General features: G+C 50.2%; 1 protein-coding gene and 1 non-coding gene across 4 annotated transcripts in view; both read right to left on the bottom strand.

The window, feature by feature from the left end:
* Positions 1 to 18,843, bottom strand: part of LOC105484738 (leucine rich repeat containing G protein-coupled receptor 6) — a 126,150-nt gene that overhangs the window by 85,550 nt on the left and 21,757 nt on the right. For all 3 annotated transcript variants that reach the window (XM_011746635.2, XM_011746636.2, XM_011746634.2), the window contains exons 2-3: positions 10,037 to 10,108; positions 7,569 to 7,640 (exon numbers count right to left, since the gene is read on the bottom strand). In XM_011746635.2, the coding sequence (XP_011744937.2) occupies positions 7,569 to 7,640; positions 10,037 to 10,108 (144 nt within the window). The remainder of the gene's footprint in view (positions 1 to 7,568; positions 7,641 to 10,036; positions 10,109 to 18,843) is intronic.
* On the bottom strand, positions 3,804 to 3,904 carry LOC112427244 (small nucleolar RNA U13). Its single transcript, XR_003018754.2, has one exon. It is a non-coding gene; the product is annotated as a small nucleolar RNA U13 (small nucleolar RNA).

Here is an 18,843-nt window from a genome sequence, read left to right as displayed (position 1 = left end):
TCCCACTCCAGCCTCAGAGCCCCAGAGAGAGTCTGCTCCAGCAGACTTGTTAGTGCAGATTCAGAGGCTGCTGAGGTCCCCTGGAGGGTTGTACATGGGGCAGAGAGGCCCAGTGTCCAGGGAGAGCATCTCAGAAGGGACCCTAGGATGAGGCAGGGGTGAAGAAGACCATGGAGAGGAAGGAGAGAAGGCGTTCTGAAGTCAGAGTACTTGGGATTCTGTTAAAGTTTGGTCAGTAAGGATGTGGGAAAATGTAGGTTGTCAGTTTCCCTGTCTATTCATCTGAAAGGCTAAAGGTTTCTTTGTGGAAGGGGAGGATGTGGATGAGGGTAAGGCTGCCCTTAGGGTGTCAGGGCCCCGGGCAGATATAGTTTTTTGAGCATTTGTCTATAGGAACAATTCAAAGTACCCCAGATGAGTGTATCTGCACTATTCTCATGGCCCAGTCTCACCTAATCCCTCAAAGAAGTGCTGTGCCAGCCAGTGAAAATGATCTGCTCACTAGCTGCCCTGTGGGAACCAGGACCCAAGCCCCAAAACCCCACAATGACCCTCCAGGCCTTTATATCCAGAAATGAGAAGGAGAGCACACAGCGAGTTCATGGAAGAGCTGGGGAAGCAGGAAAGGAGAAAGTTGCTGACTGCCCTGGGCACAGTGAGTAAGCCCTACCCTAGGAGACTCAACCACCCCTTTATGGTGTATCCATCCATCTTTCAGAGGGGGAACCTTGGTCCACAATTGTTCAGGTAATTCCACACTTCAGGAAGAGTAGCCCATTTTCTGGTCCTTCAGTTTAATAATAGCAATGGCTAATGTGCCAGGTCCTGGTCTTAGGACTTGTATTAATTCAAAATTACCCTTGTTATAACTCCAACAGATAGGAATTATTATCATCCTCATGCTGAGGGTGCATACAACTGATAAGTGACAGAGCTGGGCTTTGAACCCAGAGGGTTTGGGTCCAGAGTCTAGACACTTAGGGTCCAGAGTCTAGACACTTAACCATTACACCACAGCATCTATCATAGTGGTGGGATACAGCAACAGCTAGAAAATGCTGAACAGTGAGATGATGAGCCTGAGTCGTTATCCACGCCTCCTATGTGATGTCCTGGTTAGAGTCACATGTCATCTCTCTTAAACTCCTCTTACGGGTATGTGAAAATCTCAAATATGAACCCAATCTCAGCATCACAAGAACAAAAGAATGCTGAGCTCACTGTGGGAATGGGTGGGGACAGGAGGAGCCCTTCATAGAGGCAAGGCTACAGAAGGGACAACAAAGAACAAAGACAGACTTTGGGGACCCCTGGGATTGGGTTCCTCCTTGCCACCCCAAAGGGTGGGGAAGGGGCAAGGGCCACACAGGGGAAGGGCCTGGCTGCAGGAAGGGGCAGAGCCCAGGGCTCTGAGCAGCTGGAGGGCTCAGCCCCTTTCCATGCAAACTCTGTGTTCCTGAAGGTCTGCTGGCCTCCAGTGGCCCCTTCAATCCAGCCTCCACCAAGTGCCAGAGGGGCCTTTCCAGTTACAGAGTGTTGCTTCAGGGTTGGAATTCAAACCTGTGTCTCTTGGGCTTCCTTAAAGTATAGTTGTCACAGGTGCAGACTCTGAAGTCAGACAGCCCTGATCCACATCCTAACTCTGTTGCCTCCAGCTGTGTGATAGTGTGCAAGCTACTTAAGCACCATGGGCCTTAGTTTTCTCATCTATAAGTTGGGGGTGATACTGACCTCATGCACTGATTGTGTGGATCAAATAAAATCACCCCTGTAAAGCACTCAATGGCAGTGTCTCACACAGAGGACAAGTTCAATAGCACATTCACTGATACTATCAATTATCATGATTAGTATCTGGTCTCAGTGTTACCACTTACTGCATGACTTGAGTAAGTCACTTCCTCTCCACTCTCTGGACCTTGATTCCTTCATCTTTCAAAGGAATAGGCTGCCAGAAGGTGCATAAAGCCTCACTCAGTGGTGACATCCCATCCAGGACATCTCCTGCCCTCTGCCCTGCTTAGTGTTTCTACCCTCCCAGCCATCCTGACTTCTTTCATCTAAAGGATGGGCCTTCACTTCCCATCTCAGGGGCCTACCTTGATTCTCATGCAGAAGCCTGAGGGTGCTTGGAGCAAGAATACAAGAGAAATGATGGCTGAGAAAGCAGGGGGTCACAGGCTGCTCATGCCTCTTCACAGGCCCCACTCCTCCAGGGGCCCAGGAGGCTACATCTGGTCACTGCACAGGTGAGCCTGAGCTCCAAGAGGCCCCTCAATGCATCTCTACCTACATCACCTCCTAAGATTCCTCCATCCTTTCGTTTGTCAAATCCCAGAGAGAGATCTAGAAAGAGCTTTAAGGTTTCTGAATTGTACCTCCTACCAATGCAGACACTGCAACATCTTCTCAGGCCACTTAATTTTCCTTCTAGTGCCAGGGAACTCATTGTCTCCCCCAGACAACTCATCCCATGCCAGACAGTCTGATCATCAGAAAGTCCTTTTATTCATGGAATCAACACCCATCAAGCTGGAGGTCAGCATGGCAGTCAGCTTTGGCCCTGACCCATTTCTCTTGATGTTCCTGGTCTCACTTGCCAGCCATCATTCTTTTATTGAACTACAACTGGGTTATAAAGCTTGGAAGAAAACAGCCCTTTGTTTTCCAAGATGAGGAGGCGAAGGCTCAGAGAGGGAAAGTAACTTGCCCTAAGTTACAAAGCAAATTAATGGCAGAATCAAGACTAGGATTCAAGTCCTGTCTCTCAGGCCAGTGCTTTTATGACGACATTTTCCTACTTCTCTTTCTAGCCCTGGTTCTATATGGAGAGGCAGTCTATCTAATCCAGCGGTTCTTAGCCCTGGTTGTACATCAGAATCAACAGACAAGGTTTTAACATTTTTTTTTTGTAGAGATGGGGTCTTGATTTGTTGCTCAGGCTGGTCTCAAACTCCTGGGTTCAAGCGATCCTCCTGCCTCAGCCCTCCAAAGCACTGAGATTACAGGCATGAGCCACTGCACCTGACCTCTGGGATGATTTTTAAAATCCCAATGCCCAGGTCACACTGAAGCCCAGTTAAATCTCCGGGGCAAAGTCTCTGGGGAAGGAATATGAGGCATCACTAGTTTTGCAAGCTCCCAGCTGACTCTAACATGCAGACATTGGTCCAGTAGAAGTCTAGTCCTCAGCACTCCTCCCCTCCTCACACATGTGAAGTACCTCTCTGACCAGAGAGGCATTTAGGGGCAGGAACCATGAGTGTCATGTCCAAAGGTATAAAAGAGGTGATCCACCAGTGGTTTCCAAAGGCTCCTTTAGTTCTGTAGAAGTGCTTGGGGGTTATGGGACGGGTAGGTAAGACACAGCTTGGAGTGTACCACCCTCTTTACTCGCTTTAACCAGAGACCTCCTTCATCTGTTTTATGTATTGAGACGTCGACACAAAATGCCTTTTTTTTTTTTTGAGGCGGAGTTTTGCTCTTGTTGCCCAGGTTGGAGTGCAATGGCGCAACTCTCAAGGAGGTGGCTCACTGTACTCCACCTCCCAGGCTCAAGTGATTCTCCTGCCTCAGCCTCCTAAGTAGCTGGGATTACAGGTGTGTGCCACCAAGCCCTGCTAATTTTGTATTTCTGGTAGAGATGTGGGTTCACCATGTTGGTCAGACTGGTCTTGAACTTCTGACCTCAGGTCATCCACCTGCCTTGGCCTCCCAAAGTGCTGGGATTACAGGCATGAGCCACCGCGCCCAGCCCACAAAATGCTTTTGATTTTGTTTCCTTTTTTAAAAAAAAAAAATCATGTAAAGGGGTAATGTGCTGATGTTGTAACAAGGTCCAAGGGTGGCACATCTCACTCATGAGGGTGAACACTGATCATCACGTGTATGAAATACAAAGAATCTGTTTTAAGTTTCCACAGCTAAAAATGTTGGAAATTTTATTCTGACTCCTCCACTTTAAAAGGTGAGGAAATGGAGGCTCAGAGAGAGGAAATCTGAAATCCTTCTTAACACCTGTTCTGGGGTCTGGTGAGGCTCTGAGTCTGACCTCAAGGCTTCTGACTGCACATGAGATCTACTTCCTGTCATCCAGTCCCTTGAAAGACTGCCTCATGTACAGGGGTGATTCAGAGGGGGCAGCCTTCTCCCCTGAGCCAGGTTAGTGAGGCTCGGACAGAGCCCAGCACTCCCAAATGACCAGCATGTCCTTTCATGGGTCAGCTCAATTCAGTTCATCAACACTAATGGAGCCCAGACTCAGCCAGGCATGGTCACCGCCTAGCCAGGCGGAGAGTAAACACAGTTATTGTCAACTGAAGACAGTTCCATACAGGGTGAAAAGGGCTACACTAGAGGCTGGTTCAGGGAGATTTCCTCCAGGATGGGTCCCAGAGATGCTAACTCCCAACCACTCCTCTATGGCCTGGAGCCAGGGTTTCATGTGGGATGAACCCCAGCTGAGGAAGCAAGAGCTGCCTTCTAAGAGCCTTCGTCTTTATCAAGATGGCATGGGCTAAAAATCCACAGTCACAGACTTATAGGGATTTTGGGCTCAATCCAGGAGCAAGGCACCTGGGAAAATCTCCTGCCCAGTCTCTTGAGGGCAGGACGGGAGGCAGGTCCTCAGACTGTTACTCCAGCTTCCCAGATCTGGGCCTGGTGAGAAGCAACTGAAGCCCAGCAGAAATCTTTCTAGATGCCAGGTCATCTTATGTCAGACCAATCTGGCATAAGGAGGGAGGAGCTTGTCTTCAGAGGTGGAAGATGACCAAGCCTCAGGCCTCACCCAGCTCTCTGGGAGGGCAGCTCTGGGGAAAGAAACCTGTGATGGAGACAAGACAGGAAACTTCTGAGATAAAGACTGGAGAAGTCTGACACACACACGCACACATACATCCCCACACCCTTAGGCCATAGGTCAAGATGCAGGAGCTCTGGCCAAAGCTGCCCCTGTGTAAAAACAGGTAGGACAGGAGCCCCCAGAGGCTCAGGCATTTTCCCACATGCCTAGGACAGAGGGAACTGTGGCTTCCCTTAGCACAGCTCCAGTGCTGAGCCAGGATGGTGAGACTAGTAATGGTTAAGACTAGTGTCTGGACCTTGCCAGCTCTACAGGACAGAGATAGCAGTGTGAGACCGAAAATTCCGCGCAGGGGCTGACTCTCTTGATCTGAGCCTGGCCAGAGCCTATGGGTTGAAGACTTAGAGAGCTCGCAGAGGAAGAAGAAGATCTTAAGAGTAATATTTCCAGGTCAGGCAGGGATGGGTGGGGGGTGGGGGGCAGTGGGAAAGACATGAGAGAGGGCTTCTGTCACAGTCATTTAAGAAAGGATCAGAGAGAGAATCTTCTTTATTTAATCCTTTGCCTCAGGAGAGAAGGACCAAGGCAGAGTGTCCCACAGGGAGAGCCCGGCCTCTGAAATAAGAAGAGGCCACTCAGATAAGGGTCCCAGGCCCAGAGAAGACTGGGGAGTAGCTAAGGTGACCATCTCCTGGTACAAAAAATAGGTTATCATTATCACGGTGCTACTGCTCTATTTTTCTTGCAGCTCTGAAAAGAAAGCAATGGAAGGAACTACAAGGGAAATTGACATCAGACATCAGAGAGTAATTCATGCCTAGGATGCAGGTGGAATCTTCTGCTTTGAAGCATATAAGAGGATAATTCCCCAAGACCACCCAACCCATCCCTAAGGTAGAGAGGTTCTATAGGCCAAGGACTGACACAAAGGCTTTGGGGGACCAGGTGATCTTTGAGGATGGGGCAAAATGGGGCTCAATGGCAAAGTGGGGGAGTGGACAGTCTGGCTGTCCTCAGCTCCCATTCAGCTCCTGCCTACAACCTCTCCCTGCTGCCCTACTCACTGAGCCAAGGGTGCCATTTGCAGAAAGGGGGGCGGGAGGCCTGTGGTTTCTCTGAAGCTTTGATTTATTGCCTAATGCAGGCAAAGAAGAAAGAGGAGGCTCATCTCTAAGCCGGAGTCTTAGGAATGGGACATGAGTCTCACATCTTCTGAAGGCTCAGTAAACAGAGCCCTGCTCTCTAATCCAGACTGCAGGTCTGAGCCTGTCACTGGGCACAGACACACCACCAAGTAGGCCGCCTGCACTGTGTGTCTGTTTCAGAACGCCTCCCCTGCTCCCCAGGGCAGAGATGTTTATGGGGAGAGAGACACAGAGAGGAGACAGGAAGAAGCAGAACTGAGAGGCAGGGAATAGTGGGGCAGGGAGAGGGAGAGCAAGGTCTGAGACAGAGAAGGAGAAGGGGGAGACAAGGAGACTGAGGCTGGTGACAACAAGAGAGACCCAAGGACAGAGCAGAGATTAAGGGAAGGATAGAGACCAGAGAGCCTTGTGAGTCAGAGATTCACAGACAGAGGGGCCAGAGACCAACAACACAGGGAAAGGAGAAAGTGCTTAGATGTGGAGTGTTGACCTTGACCAGCTGGAAGCCTGGAGCTCATGGGCCAAGCGGGGTAGGACCACCACTAACCCATCAGCAACTCTGAGTACATTGTTAAAAGATATCCCTTTCTGGGTGAATACAGCCCCAAGCCAGGGCACAGGACTGGGATTCAGCCCCTTCTCACTTCCTTAACCAGATGGTCTGGTGCAATGAACAACCTGCTCAACTGTCTGCAAGTCAAGTCAGGGGTAAGGGAGTAGCAGAGTTGGGAATGACTCACCACTTTAGGGAAGCCCCAAATGCTCATTCTATTGCTCCAACATCATTCCCCAATATCCTCCTTTTCTTCCCAAACCAGACCCTGTGGCAACGCACCCTCCCTGGGAACCTCTCCTATCTACCTTCAGTCCCTATGCATCTGCTTCCTCCCAATTCTTCTTACCCTCACTCATCATAAGAATATGAGGAGGCTTGGGGAGGACAGTCTTAGTTGGAACAAAGTGAGTCATGAGTTGGGATGGGAGGAGATTATGTCTCAGCCTTCCTTTCCCTGAAATGGGCAATCAGTTTGATGGCAAGTGGAAGCCAGGTGAAATAACAAAAGGTCCTCTCCAACTCTCACTTACCTTTTGCTTCAAAGGGAATAGGCAAAGGAGGAGCAGGGAGGAAGCAACCTGAAGAATGGAGGAGGGAATATGTTTACAGCCAGAATGGAAACTCTTGCTGCAGCCACAGAGACTAAGGTTGGGTTGCAAGGAGAAGAGCCAAAGAAAAGCCACCTGGATTTCCCCTCTCCAGAAACAGTCTTATCCCTTTCTTGGGCTAGAGGTCATGGGGAGAGACCTGTGGGTCTGTAACTGAACTCAGCCCCACAAAGACCTATGTCGATGGTCATTATACACTTTATTTTTTTTAATGTTTCACTTCCTTTTAGTGTGGCTGAATGTAGCAGATACAATTAAATGTTTGTTGACAAATCATAAAGTTTGTTACAGACAAGGTGAAGCAAAGAAATGGAAATAACAATTGAAACTGAAAGTGAAGATAAGGAAATAATAAGCAAGGCAGTGGAAAACCAAGACCTGGGTTCTGAAACTTTGATTTGCTCACAATTCTCAGTGCTGCAGCTTTATGTAAAATTAGGTGTACCTATACTTACAGGATTTTCAGGCTGTAGAGACCAGAGAATGCTTGTCCTGGGATGTGTGAGAGATGGTTCCCAGAGAGACGCCTGGAAATCAGAGACAATGGTCAACGATGTTGGCAGGTAACCCAAGGAGGTGGTGACCTCCATAAGTCAGTGTCTTGGGATAGGGGAAGGGAGGGCGGTGGTAAGAACTACCATTTATTGAGATCTACAATGTGTTTAATACTTCACATGCATTGCCTCAGTTCTCACAATAATCCTGTAAAGTGCCTATTATTTTCCCCAAATTTCAGATGAGCAAACTGAGGCTAGGAGAAGTCAACCACATCCCCTAGGGGTCACAGAACCAGTCCATGGCAGAGCCTGGTGTTCTCACCCAGACCTGACTAATTTCAAGGCTCACAGCCACAGTTTCCCCTCATCCTGTTCTGTACTAACCTGGATTACCCACCACCTGCTCTCAACTGTTGGACTGCATCATACGGTGTCATCAGTGGAGGGATGAGTACCAGGGGGTGTGTCTGTGTCTCTCCAGGCCCTAAACTACACAGCTAACCCCCACTAATCCAGGAGGGTTAGGAAACGGGGTGTGGTGATTCATCTAAGATTCTGGTCTAATTAAGCATTTCCACGTTTGTCAGGGGCAATCACCAGATCTAAAAGGAGCAAATGCAATGAAATACACTCAATGCTGAAACCTGACTGAGCAGAGTTTAATTGTACATGAAGGCACTGCCTGATCTCCAAAGTCCCCAGGGATATTATTATGTGCATCAGTTGCTACCAAGAGGCTTGTAGATATGGAGACTATTCAGGCATACCTCAGAAGCTATTTTTAAAACATAATAATAAAAGTCTCTTTATTTGACATATATTGTTTAAAAAAAAACTGTGTGGAAAGGCATCGTGACATCTGAGGTCTCCTAGCTTGGGTTCTGTAGGTGGGTATTTGCCGTGGAAAGGTCCTTTACGTGGAGCCTCTAAAATGGGTCCAGACCTCCCATGACCTGAGAGGTCTGCCTGAGCTCCTTGGCCTTTGCTCTTGCTTTGCAATCCCACCTAAGCTAGGTTATCTCCCCCTCAAAAGGCCCCTCCACTGCCTCTTACCCTGTCCATCTCCTTTGAAAACTGGTTTAATCTTCCTCCTCCAGGAAGGCTTTCCTGCCCACCAGCCAGGCCGACCCTGACCACTTCCTTACACAGAACGCCCTGGATGCCTGAGCCAACAGCTGCCACACTCCCCTGCTAACTTGCTGGCCACACTACTCTTCAGCCTCACCTGGACCTGGGGGTGGCAGGAAGGCTTTTATCTTGTTTTCTCCCAGAGCACCTTGAGCTTGCCTGTCTACTAGAGGGGGTTCAACAGGTACTTGGTCTGGAGACCAAGCCATGGCCCTAGGGATCAAAACTCCAACAGGGGCAGGTTGACTGTATCCTTGGGGAGCACTGTCTAGGGTCAAGGTGGGGACGTCTGTTAGGGGAGTAGTGGGGCCAGGGTAGAGGTGAAATTGTGAATGCTTTCGGGGCCAGGAACTCACAATTTGTGAAGTTTCTTTGTTTATGATTTTTTTGTTTAAATTCTAAAAGTTAGACAAATTCTGAAAGAGCTGTAATCCTCAGTTTGAGAAGTTTAAGCAAAATTTCTAGAGCCCCAAGGATCTATGTGGTGTGAAAATAAGAATAAACAGGGCTAGGAGGTGTTGGAAATATAGAGCTAGGATGAAAGGAAGGATTGGGACAGAATGACCTGGCTTCCCAGAGCAGGCAGTCAGTCACTCTAACCCAGGAGATGGTTTACTTATGAGCCTCCCTCACATATAAGGCCAGATTTAAGAATCTCAACCTGAGAGCGACCACTGTGGGCAGGGATTCACCAGGGAGCACTTTGTTGAGGAAATGGACCTTTACTGTAAGGGAGGGTCTAAGAAGTGGATCTTTTAGGCCATGGGGAACTACAGAAAGCTTTTGAGCTGGTGAGATGCATCCTGAAGGTGTGCAGAGTAATTTAGAATGGAAGGAGGGCATCTGTCTGTTTGGAGGCTGGTTCAACCCCCAGATGTGAGCGGGCATCTGGGGCAGTAGCAGTGGGACTAGAGAAACGGGGTGGAGGTGAGAGACATCCCAGAGAAGAACCACCAGGCCTTGGGGAGGGGATGGTGGCTGGACACAGGGGATGACAGCAGGTCAAAGATGACTCCCAGGGAGAAGTGTGACTATTCACATTAGGAGGGAATGCTGCAAAGAGGAACTGGTTTCAAAGAGCAATGAAAGCTAGATCCTAGACTTCCCATGCCATGTGGCCCAGCATGTCAATTCACACCTGGGCCAGGTGTCAGCTAAAGAACACCCTTCTGTCAAGAACAGTCTTAGCTTCCCAAGCCCCTTTCTCTTCTCGCCACCCCACCTCCTGGGGACCCCTGGTTCCAGAGATGTTAGACACAGCCCACGCTTGCCTCCCACCCTGCAAAGTGTCTACTCACAGCTCCTCCAGGAAGCGCAGGTGGTGGAAGAGGCCAGGCTGAAGCTCTGTGAGGTTGTTCATACTGAGGTCCCTGGTGGAGAGAAAATGGGAAAAGGAGCTGTGAACTCCCCACTTGGGCCATCTGGCACTGTCCAGGTGCCAAACCCCCTTGAAGGACCTCTGAGATTCCCACACTACCCCCCACCAGGCCATTCTAACTCCAAAGCCAGTCTGGCAACAGCAGCTGCATTCTCTCTAAGAGCAAGAACTAAGCTGGGAGTCAGGCCTCCTGGGCCATTTGAGGATTCTCTCTATATGGTCTCCCACTTTCCCCTCTGCCTTTCACCGTTCCTTTGTGAGACTCCCCTGGGACTGGCTGTGATTGGGATTATGCAGGAAACTGGCCTCCCTATAAAGGGAGGAACTAGAGTAAAATTCATAGAATTTCAGAGCAGGAAGGGAGGGATCGCCAAATACAAATAATATCTCATCCACGCTTTTTACCGGTGGGGAAACTGAGGCCCAGAGATCACTGCCATTCTGATCTATGGAGCAGGCTCATTCATTATTCATGAACTGGTAAGATGGTCCCTGGGCTCTCCATGGGGGACCATCCTCTGATTCAATCCCAGAGCTAGTGGCATTTCACTGCCCTTTGAAGTGCCTACCAGGCTCTACCTGTTTGCTTCCCTTAGTCCAGGGGTCCCCAAGCCCGGGGCAGTTGACCGGAACCAGGCTTTGGTCTGTTAGGAACCAGGCGGAACATAGAGAGGGAGGTGAGCTGAGCGGGCGGGTGAGCATTCCCACCTGAGCTCCGCCTCCTGTCAGATCAGCCAAGGCAGCATAAGATTCCCATAGGGTCGCAAACCCTACTGTGAACTGCGCATGCGAGGGGTCTAGGTTGTACGCTCCTTATGAGACTCTAACTAATGCCTGATGATCTGAGATGGAACAGTTTCACCCCAAAACCATCCCCCACACTTCACCCCCATCTGTGGAAAAATTGTCTTCCATGAAACTGGTCCCTGGTGCCAAATAGGTTAGGGACCACTGCCTTAGTCCACCTGGAAGACTTGACCCTTGGCACGTCACAGAATTGGCACACCACTAGATTCCCAAAGGGTGTAAGCATCCCAGTCCCTCTGCAGATCCATAGCCTTGATCATCTTAAGCGCATATCATCTGACAGACCCTGTGCGGGGTTTCAGTGTCACTGCCCTCTTAGAGGCCCTGAACACAAAATAATCACAATAATTACCCTGGCATTTACTGGAGGCCCACTCTGTGTCAGACACCAGCTAACCTTTATCCAAACAACCTCCCTCCATTCTCATAATAACCCCAAATTAGCTTCCATCATTATCTCCATTTCACACTCAAGAAAACAAAGAGAAAGGAGCACTGAGTTTTGAAGTCAAAAGGCCCTGAGGTCACATCTCTCCTCTGCAGTTACCTGTCGGATCTTGGGCCCTTGACCGCTGGGCCCCTAGTTGACCTCATCTATAAAAATAGGACAGCACCAAGCTGGTAGGGTGCTTGTAAAGATTAAGTGAGCTCATGTTTACAGACTGTCTAATAAATAGTACGGACACGGTACATATTTGCTTTTCCCCTCCTACCTTTCCCTCAGTGTCCTGTGGGCAAGTGCCCCAGCCCCACAGGCCAGTGGGAGAGGGGCTGGTGCCTTTTCCACAGGCCTGTGGGGCTGGGACACTTACCCACAGGACACTGAGGGAAAGATGGAAGGAAGAAAGTAGTAGAGAGGGGTTGGTACCTTCCTCTGTGGGTCCCACCCTGTGTTGGCATCTTCTTCACAGTTTGTGCCTGGGTGAGCAACAGTTTGTGAGACTGTGTATGTGTGCCTGGCACATTTGGGTTCCATCCTACTTCAAACTCCTAATACCTGATTCTCATCTCTGCCTGCCCCTTCCCTGAGGGGGTACAGAGGTGGGCCCAGACCAGACACCACAAGGCTGGGCACTGCCCCCCAAGCCTTCTTGAGGCTTTCTCCTTTCCCTAGACATGCACTGTCGCCCTCAAACCTCAGTGTCTCCATTTCCCCACAAGAAATGCATGTGCTTTCTGTGTGTGCCCAGAAAGGCAAGCTGGGGAACAGCCAGGAGAGCGTGTGCTTGGGAGTCCTGTTCCAATCTATAAAAAGACTGTTTAGTCTCAAATGTTTTATCTTTGATAAAGCCTGGGCTCCAGACTCCATGTCCTCCAAGGAAGGGAGACATTCCGTGCAGGGTAGAACCAAGGAACTGGCATGCTGCACCCAGCGCTGCTTCTCATCTACCGTTCCCTCCCTGCTCCCCTGTGGAAACAGCAGGGTCACCTCTGGGCTTGTGGGTCTAGAAACGGCTCCGCAGAAGCTGCAGCTGGTATGCTGTGGCCACAGTTTAAGGTGGGAGAGAGGCAGAACCGAGAGAGTTTGTTGATGGATTTTTTTTTCCAGAGTTTCACTGTTATCACCTAGGCTGTAGTACAGTGGTATGATCTCGGCTCACTGCAATCTTCGCCTCCTGGGCTCAAGCGATTCTCCTGCCTCAGCCTCCCAAGTAGCAGGATTATGGGCGCCTGCCACCATGCCTGGCTATTTTTGTATTTTTCGTAGAAATGGGGTTCACCATGTTGGCCAGGCTGGTCTCGAACTCCTGACCTCAAGTGATCCACCTGCCGTGGCCTCCCAAAGTGCTGGGATTACAAGAGTGAGCCACCGCACCCAGCCTGTTGATGGATTTTAAGCCGGAGTTTGGTCCTCAGGATGTTTTCAGGCCCCACTAGCCTCAGATTGTGGCTGAAATGCGAAGGTGCAGGAGCACACTGGACAGTGTCAGGAGAACGTAGGGCGACGCCCACAGAAGCCCAAGCTGCAGAAGCTGGGCCGGATTGGACTCCTCCCCCGGTGTCCCACCCCTGGCTCATTCTCAGCAAGGCAGGAGGCTCGAGGTACCGGAAAAAAAAATGATTACCTCTAAATATTTACCCTGTGCATTTCTGGATGTGTCTCGACAGGAACGCAGTGGGAGTTCAAGGAGCACTCGGGGCATGTGACTCAGGCCTCATCACTCAGCTGTCCCTCCAGGGGCCGGCCGCAGAGGCTCTGATGTCCCTCCATGGCCCCCACCCCACCCACTCCCTGTGCCCCACCACCCTGACTAGCGGCCTCATTGTTCTCCCCTGCGGAGGAGGGGACCTGAACCCCTCCACTCCCCCCCACATCCTGCCCCAAGACAACACAAAGCCCAGCTGCAGCGCTCACTAAAGGGGCTGGGGTGGGGCAAGGAGGCGAATTTCAACTGTTCAAGGGTGGAGGGAGCCCCATTCAGGGCTGGCTCTCTCACAAAAGGAAAAGGGGTAAGACTGGTGCCAGGGGAAGGGGAAAGAAGAGGAGCGTGCAGAGCTGGAAGCAGGAGGTGAAGTGGGGATTTCAAGGCCGAGAGCCACCAAGCCAATGCCACGGGCCCTGGGAATGGCTAAGGGTCCTGGCAAGAGGCACTGGGCCCTGCTGTGGGGAGGCTGTGCCTGCACAATGACAGGGAAGGAACTGACACACAGAAACTCCAAACACAGAGGTTGCTCTGTCATGTTGGTGGTTCCTACTGACATATGACTGTCCTGGGAGGTTGGCTGTGCAGCTGGTTTTTTGTGCAACTCAGAGAGCACAGTTCAAACATTCAGGCCATGCCTGGACCCAGGGGAAATAAGAGTGCACTTTGATCCTTGGGTGCTTGGGGTTTGGTTGTGGCTACATTCACTGGGCTGCATGAACTTGTAGATATGTACAAGAAGTGGAGGTCATGGGTTGGGATACCTGGCCTCTTGGATGTACTTGTTTTGAGGGTGCTAGGCATGTGTATGTCATGTGTGAGGGCACATGTGTTTATCTGTACATATGCATGTACAGCAAGGGGATTGAGATGATGGGTTGTGACTTCATTCTGAAGCCTTCTTCTTGGGAGCCCTTGGGATACCCAGAGGGGCTATGAGTCCTCTCAACTGGACACAGTCATGATGGGGTGGGGATGGGAAATGTCTCAGGGAGGGGCTTGCAGGAGGGGAATGGAGAGGAGAGAAGAGAGGGGCAGTCCTGGGCATGCGAAGTGGAAGTTTCTGGCTGCACATGAGGAAAATGTTCTCAGAGTTTCACCCTGTGAGGCAACCAGACCACCCAAGGAAACTGGGTAAGGCGGTGTCACCGTGGACACAGGGAACAGGTTTGATAAGAGGGAGGATGCTGGGGAACGGGTCGGAGAGCAGCTGAAAGGGGCTGGGATCATAGGAGACCCTCCGCTGAGGCAATCTGGCTCATACCCAAGGGCCCGAGGGGATTGGGTCTGTTTGAATTTTTCCTATGGGAGGAAGAAGCAGTGAAAGACAAGCCCCTGGGTCCCCTGCGGTGGACCTGGGCGAGCTGTGGCCACTTTCCCTGATGGAGAAGAGGCCAGAGGGGCAGAAACCCCTTTTCCACTGTCCCACTGTGGACTCAGGTTGCCCATCCCTGCAGCCAGGAAAAAGCCAGTTATTTTATTTATGTATAGATTTAAGGCATATAACTTGATGATCTAATCTCTGTATATATTGTGAGATAATCAGCACAATCAAACTAATTAAGATAGTCATCACCTCACATAGTGTGTGTGTGTGAATGTGTGTGAGTGTGTGTGTGTGTGTGTGTCTAATAGGAGCACTGAAGATCTACTTTCAAGAAAAAGCCAGCTACAGTGGCCAGGAGGCGAGCCCCTGGGGTTGGCTATGCCCCACAGTCCCCTCCTTTGTGAGGTGCTCCCAGCACCGCCTGTCCCCATGGTATTTTGCGTACGATCACTCAACAGTGCTTACTGAGCACTTATCATGCATGTAGGACAGCACCAGTCTTTGTCATCCCCCCAGCACAACACTCACTAGCTGTGTGACCCTGGTCATATCACTTCCCATCTGTAAGCCTCCATTTTCTCACCTGTGATATTGAAATAATGACACTAGTTACCTCACAAGAATTATAGTGTGGGCCGGGCACGATAACTCATGCCTGTAATCTCAGCACTTTGGGAGGCTGAGGCGGGTAGACCACCCAAGGTCAGGAGTTCAACACTAGCCTGGTCAACATGGTGAAATCCTGTCTCCACTAAAAATACAAAAATTAGCCGGGCCCGGTGACAGGCGCCTGTAATTCCAGCTACTCAAGAGGCTGAGGCAGGGAGAATCACTTGAACTCAGGAGGTGGAGGTTGCAGTGAGCCGAGATCATGCCACTGCACTCCAGACTGGGCGACAGAACAAGATTCTGTCTCAAAAAAAAAAAAAAAAAAAAAAAAAAAAAAAAAAAAAGTTGTAGTGTGAGGTAAATAAGTCAATAAATATAAAACACAGTGCTGGCTGGGTGCGGTGGCTCACACCTGTAATCCCAGCACTTTGAGAGGCCAAGGAGGGTGGATCATCTGAGGTCAGGAGTTCGAGACCAGCCTGGCCAAAATGGCCAAATCCCGTCTCTATTTAAAATACAAAAAAATAGCCAGGCATGGTGACGGGCACCTGTAATCCCAGCTACCTTGGGAGGCTGAGGCAGGAGAACCGCTTGAACCCGGGAGGAGAAGGAGGCTGCAGTGAGTCAAGATCACACCACTGCACCCCAGCCTGGGCAACAAGAAAGAAACTCTGTCTCAAAAATAAATAAATAAATAAAACCCAGTGCTCAATAACTATGCCTTATTATTAATATTCTACTCATCTAACTGAATTATAATTATTACTATAGAATGACACAGATGACTATGTGTTTCTTCAAGGCAAGGACTTAACCTTAGTCATCTGTGTATCCTCCAGTCCTATCAGGGTGCCTGAAATGGGATGCTTAATAAATATCCAAATGAGTGCATTACAGACATAGACAGGTGATGTTCCTGTGGCCGAGCCTTTACTCTAGGGAAGTTCTTCCTCCTGCCTAGTGTCAATGTCTCCCCCAGCTGCTATAAGGGCCTAACCTCTATAAAGAAACTACCATATGCTTAGTTCCAAGCTGGCACCCAATCCATGAAGGCTGTTGCTCACAATGCTCACTGTTCTCTTAATCAGGCATCCTCTAGAGAAATTAAAGTGAGGTCCTCCTCCAAATAATCCCTTGGCTCCCGCAGTGGACCAGCAGCTTTCTCCCGAGCCTTCTCTCAGTCTCTGACTAGTGCTTAACGAGCTGCCCAGACAACCTTCAGCAGCAACCCCTCCCCATGAGGGCCAGGCTGGGCCGGGCACATATCCTGCCATGTCAGGAGACAGCTCGTGGGTTGGCAAGGAGCAGAACAGGCCACTGTTGAGAGTCCAAAGGTGGGGTTCTCTCCCACTGAAAGGAGCCAGGAGACAGGCTGGCCGCCACGGAGACCATTTGGTGCTCAGAGAACACTTGCTGAATTCTTCTGTCAACAACAGAAGCAGGTGATGGGGCGGAGAGGAAATAACACAGAATCTGGAATCAGAGGACCTGGTTCCATTAGATGAATGCTAAGTTCCCGGCCAGCCCTGAAGGTCATGAAGTTGTTTTCCCACAGGCTTCTGTGTGCTGAGCTCAGTGCTGCATGAGATACAGACAAAGCCCAGGGCAAGGTCTGGGCCATCAAGGAGTTGACAGTGTTGCTGGGGAAGGACTGTTTACTCACAAAGGGACGGCAAACTTCCACATATGTACTCCGCTTTGTTCTGCAGCCACCCTCCCAATTAGGTTCTAGAACATGTGCCCAGACTGGAGAGTACAACAGACACTCAGGAGAGAGCGTGAGCAGGGAAGGCTTCCCGGGCAGAATGAGGCGGGGCATGGATGAGACGTGAGCAGCCCACAGAACCGAGTTCAGAGAGGAAAGCACCAGAGAGCACCTCATGTTACTTGTGGGGGCTCCATCGGCATTGCGGATGGGCAGTTCTTCACTGGGCGGGACTGTCCCACTTGCTGCAGAGCTTTTCGCTTCCCTGGCCTTGCTCATAAATGTTTGGAGCATCTCCCTATTATTGTGACCATCAAAGACACCGCATGAGCCTGGACAACATTGTGAGACTTTGTCCCTATACAAAATTAAAAACTAGCCAGACACGGTGGCACACACCTAGAGTCCCAGTTACTTGGAAGGCTGAGGCAGGAGAATCCCCTGAGCTTGGGAGTTTGAAGCTGCGGTGAGCTAGGGTAGTCCCCCTGCACTTCAGGCTGGACAACAGACTGAGACTTTCTGTCTTAAAATAAAATTTTAAATGAAGAAAAACACCCCGTGCATTTCCAAACACCCGCTGAAGAGCAGGCACTTTCCTCTACCTACACTCCTTTAATTTGCTAGTGCAGGAACAGACTCAGAGGAACAGAGTTACCTAAGGACACACGACAAGTTCATGGCAGAGTGGGTGTTACAAGTAGGTCTCCCAAAACCCTGGGGGATGCTCTTTCCACCCCACCAGATTGATCTTGGTTTCTAGCACAGCCTCCGCACTTTAGATGACACCTTCTTATCAGAGATGACTTGAATACTAGCTATCATCTTTGAGATTCCAAACACACAAGATGACACAAAGTTCTCTCGGATTTTTTGCAATTTTCACAAATATCCAAACAAGGGAGTGTACTCCCATCAGGAAAATGTGTGTCTATCTTCACACACACATAAGAGCACAACCTGTTCTCTCTGGCTTTGCACAAAGTCCTGCGTGAGAACAATGCTGTATTTTTAAATAAAAGGGCTATTGCTTTATTTTGTCCTTTCTTGGCTCCCTTATTGGTAAAAGGAACATCTCCCAGACTGCCTGGAGTGGCAGGAGGGCCTGTGATGGAGAGGACGGATGTGGGGGAAGATAGGAAAAGAGAAGCTGGAGGGGAGCCTGGAGTGGGGGGTTATTTATGAGGGGAGAGAGTCCCTGGCAGTTGCTAAGCAAAGGCAAAGCTTGTGCAGGTCAGACTGAGCCAGGGAGATGCTGGGCACCCACAGTGTTGCCAGAAGGTGACCCAATTCATTCAGGTGGAGCTGAGAGGGATAAAGGCAGGGGAAGACATTCCTAAAAGTCAGGTGAGAGAAACGAAAAGGTGGGGTTTTTTTGTTAGTTTTGTTTTGTTTCCCCTGAGTTAAAAGACCATGGAAGTCAGAAGTCAGAGACTGTCCACTACATGGTGATGTTTCATTGATGTGATGTGGGTCTCCAAAAAACCCTGATGGTAGAGAAAGAAGGTCAGGGAGGGACGAGACCCAGAAGAGGTTCCTCTCTCTCAAAAATGCTAGATTTGGGAAATCATGGTTTGGCACCACCATAGGAACCAACTTCAGGTTAAATCGTATTGTTCCGACCTCTTCTTACTGAAAGCGGTTAATCTGACAGCAACAGCATGCCAAGGGTGTGGACCCCTGGGCAGAGCAAGGAGATGGAGACAGTTCTAGGGCTGGTCCCCACCCTCAGCACTGCAGGGGAATCCTCTTGGGAGGGACTTAGGCCCATCCCAGACTGAGGAGACATCTCTGGCTCTCCCCAGCACAGCTGCTAAACTGGAGTGGCCCACACAAGTTCCTGAATCCCAGTCAGAAGTGTTACAGCAGGTCAGGTGCAAAGGGCCACTCCTGCCCCCATGCAATTAGCTGTGGCTCTCAGAGAGCCTGGGGAGGTGTTCCCCTGCCCATGCACAGAGCCAAGAGAAGCTTCTCGAGAGCAAAGCATAGCACAGGGATTGCATAATGCATGTGTGTGCTTCTCCTTCAATGGCCCCTTCCTCCTTGCCAAGCCATGCCACCCACAGGCAGAGAAGTTAAAGGGACCCAGGCTTCCCAGGCCCAGCCGGGGCCACAGTGTGACCTGAGAACAGCCCAGG

The sequence above is a fragment of the Macaca nemestrina genome, chromosome 1, assembly GCF_043159975.1.
Source record: "Macaca nemestrina isolate mMacNem1 chromosome 1, mMacNem.hap1, whole genome shotgun sequence".
Classification (NCBI taxonomy): domain Eukaryota; kingdom Metazoa; phylum Chordata; class Mammalia; order Primates; family Cercopithecidae; genus Macaca; species Macaca nemestrina.
This window is presented reverse-complemented; position numbering and strand designations above follow the sequence as displayed.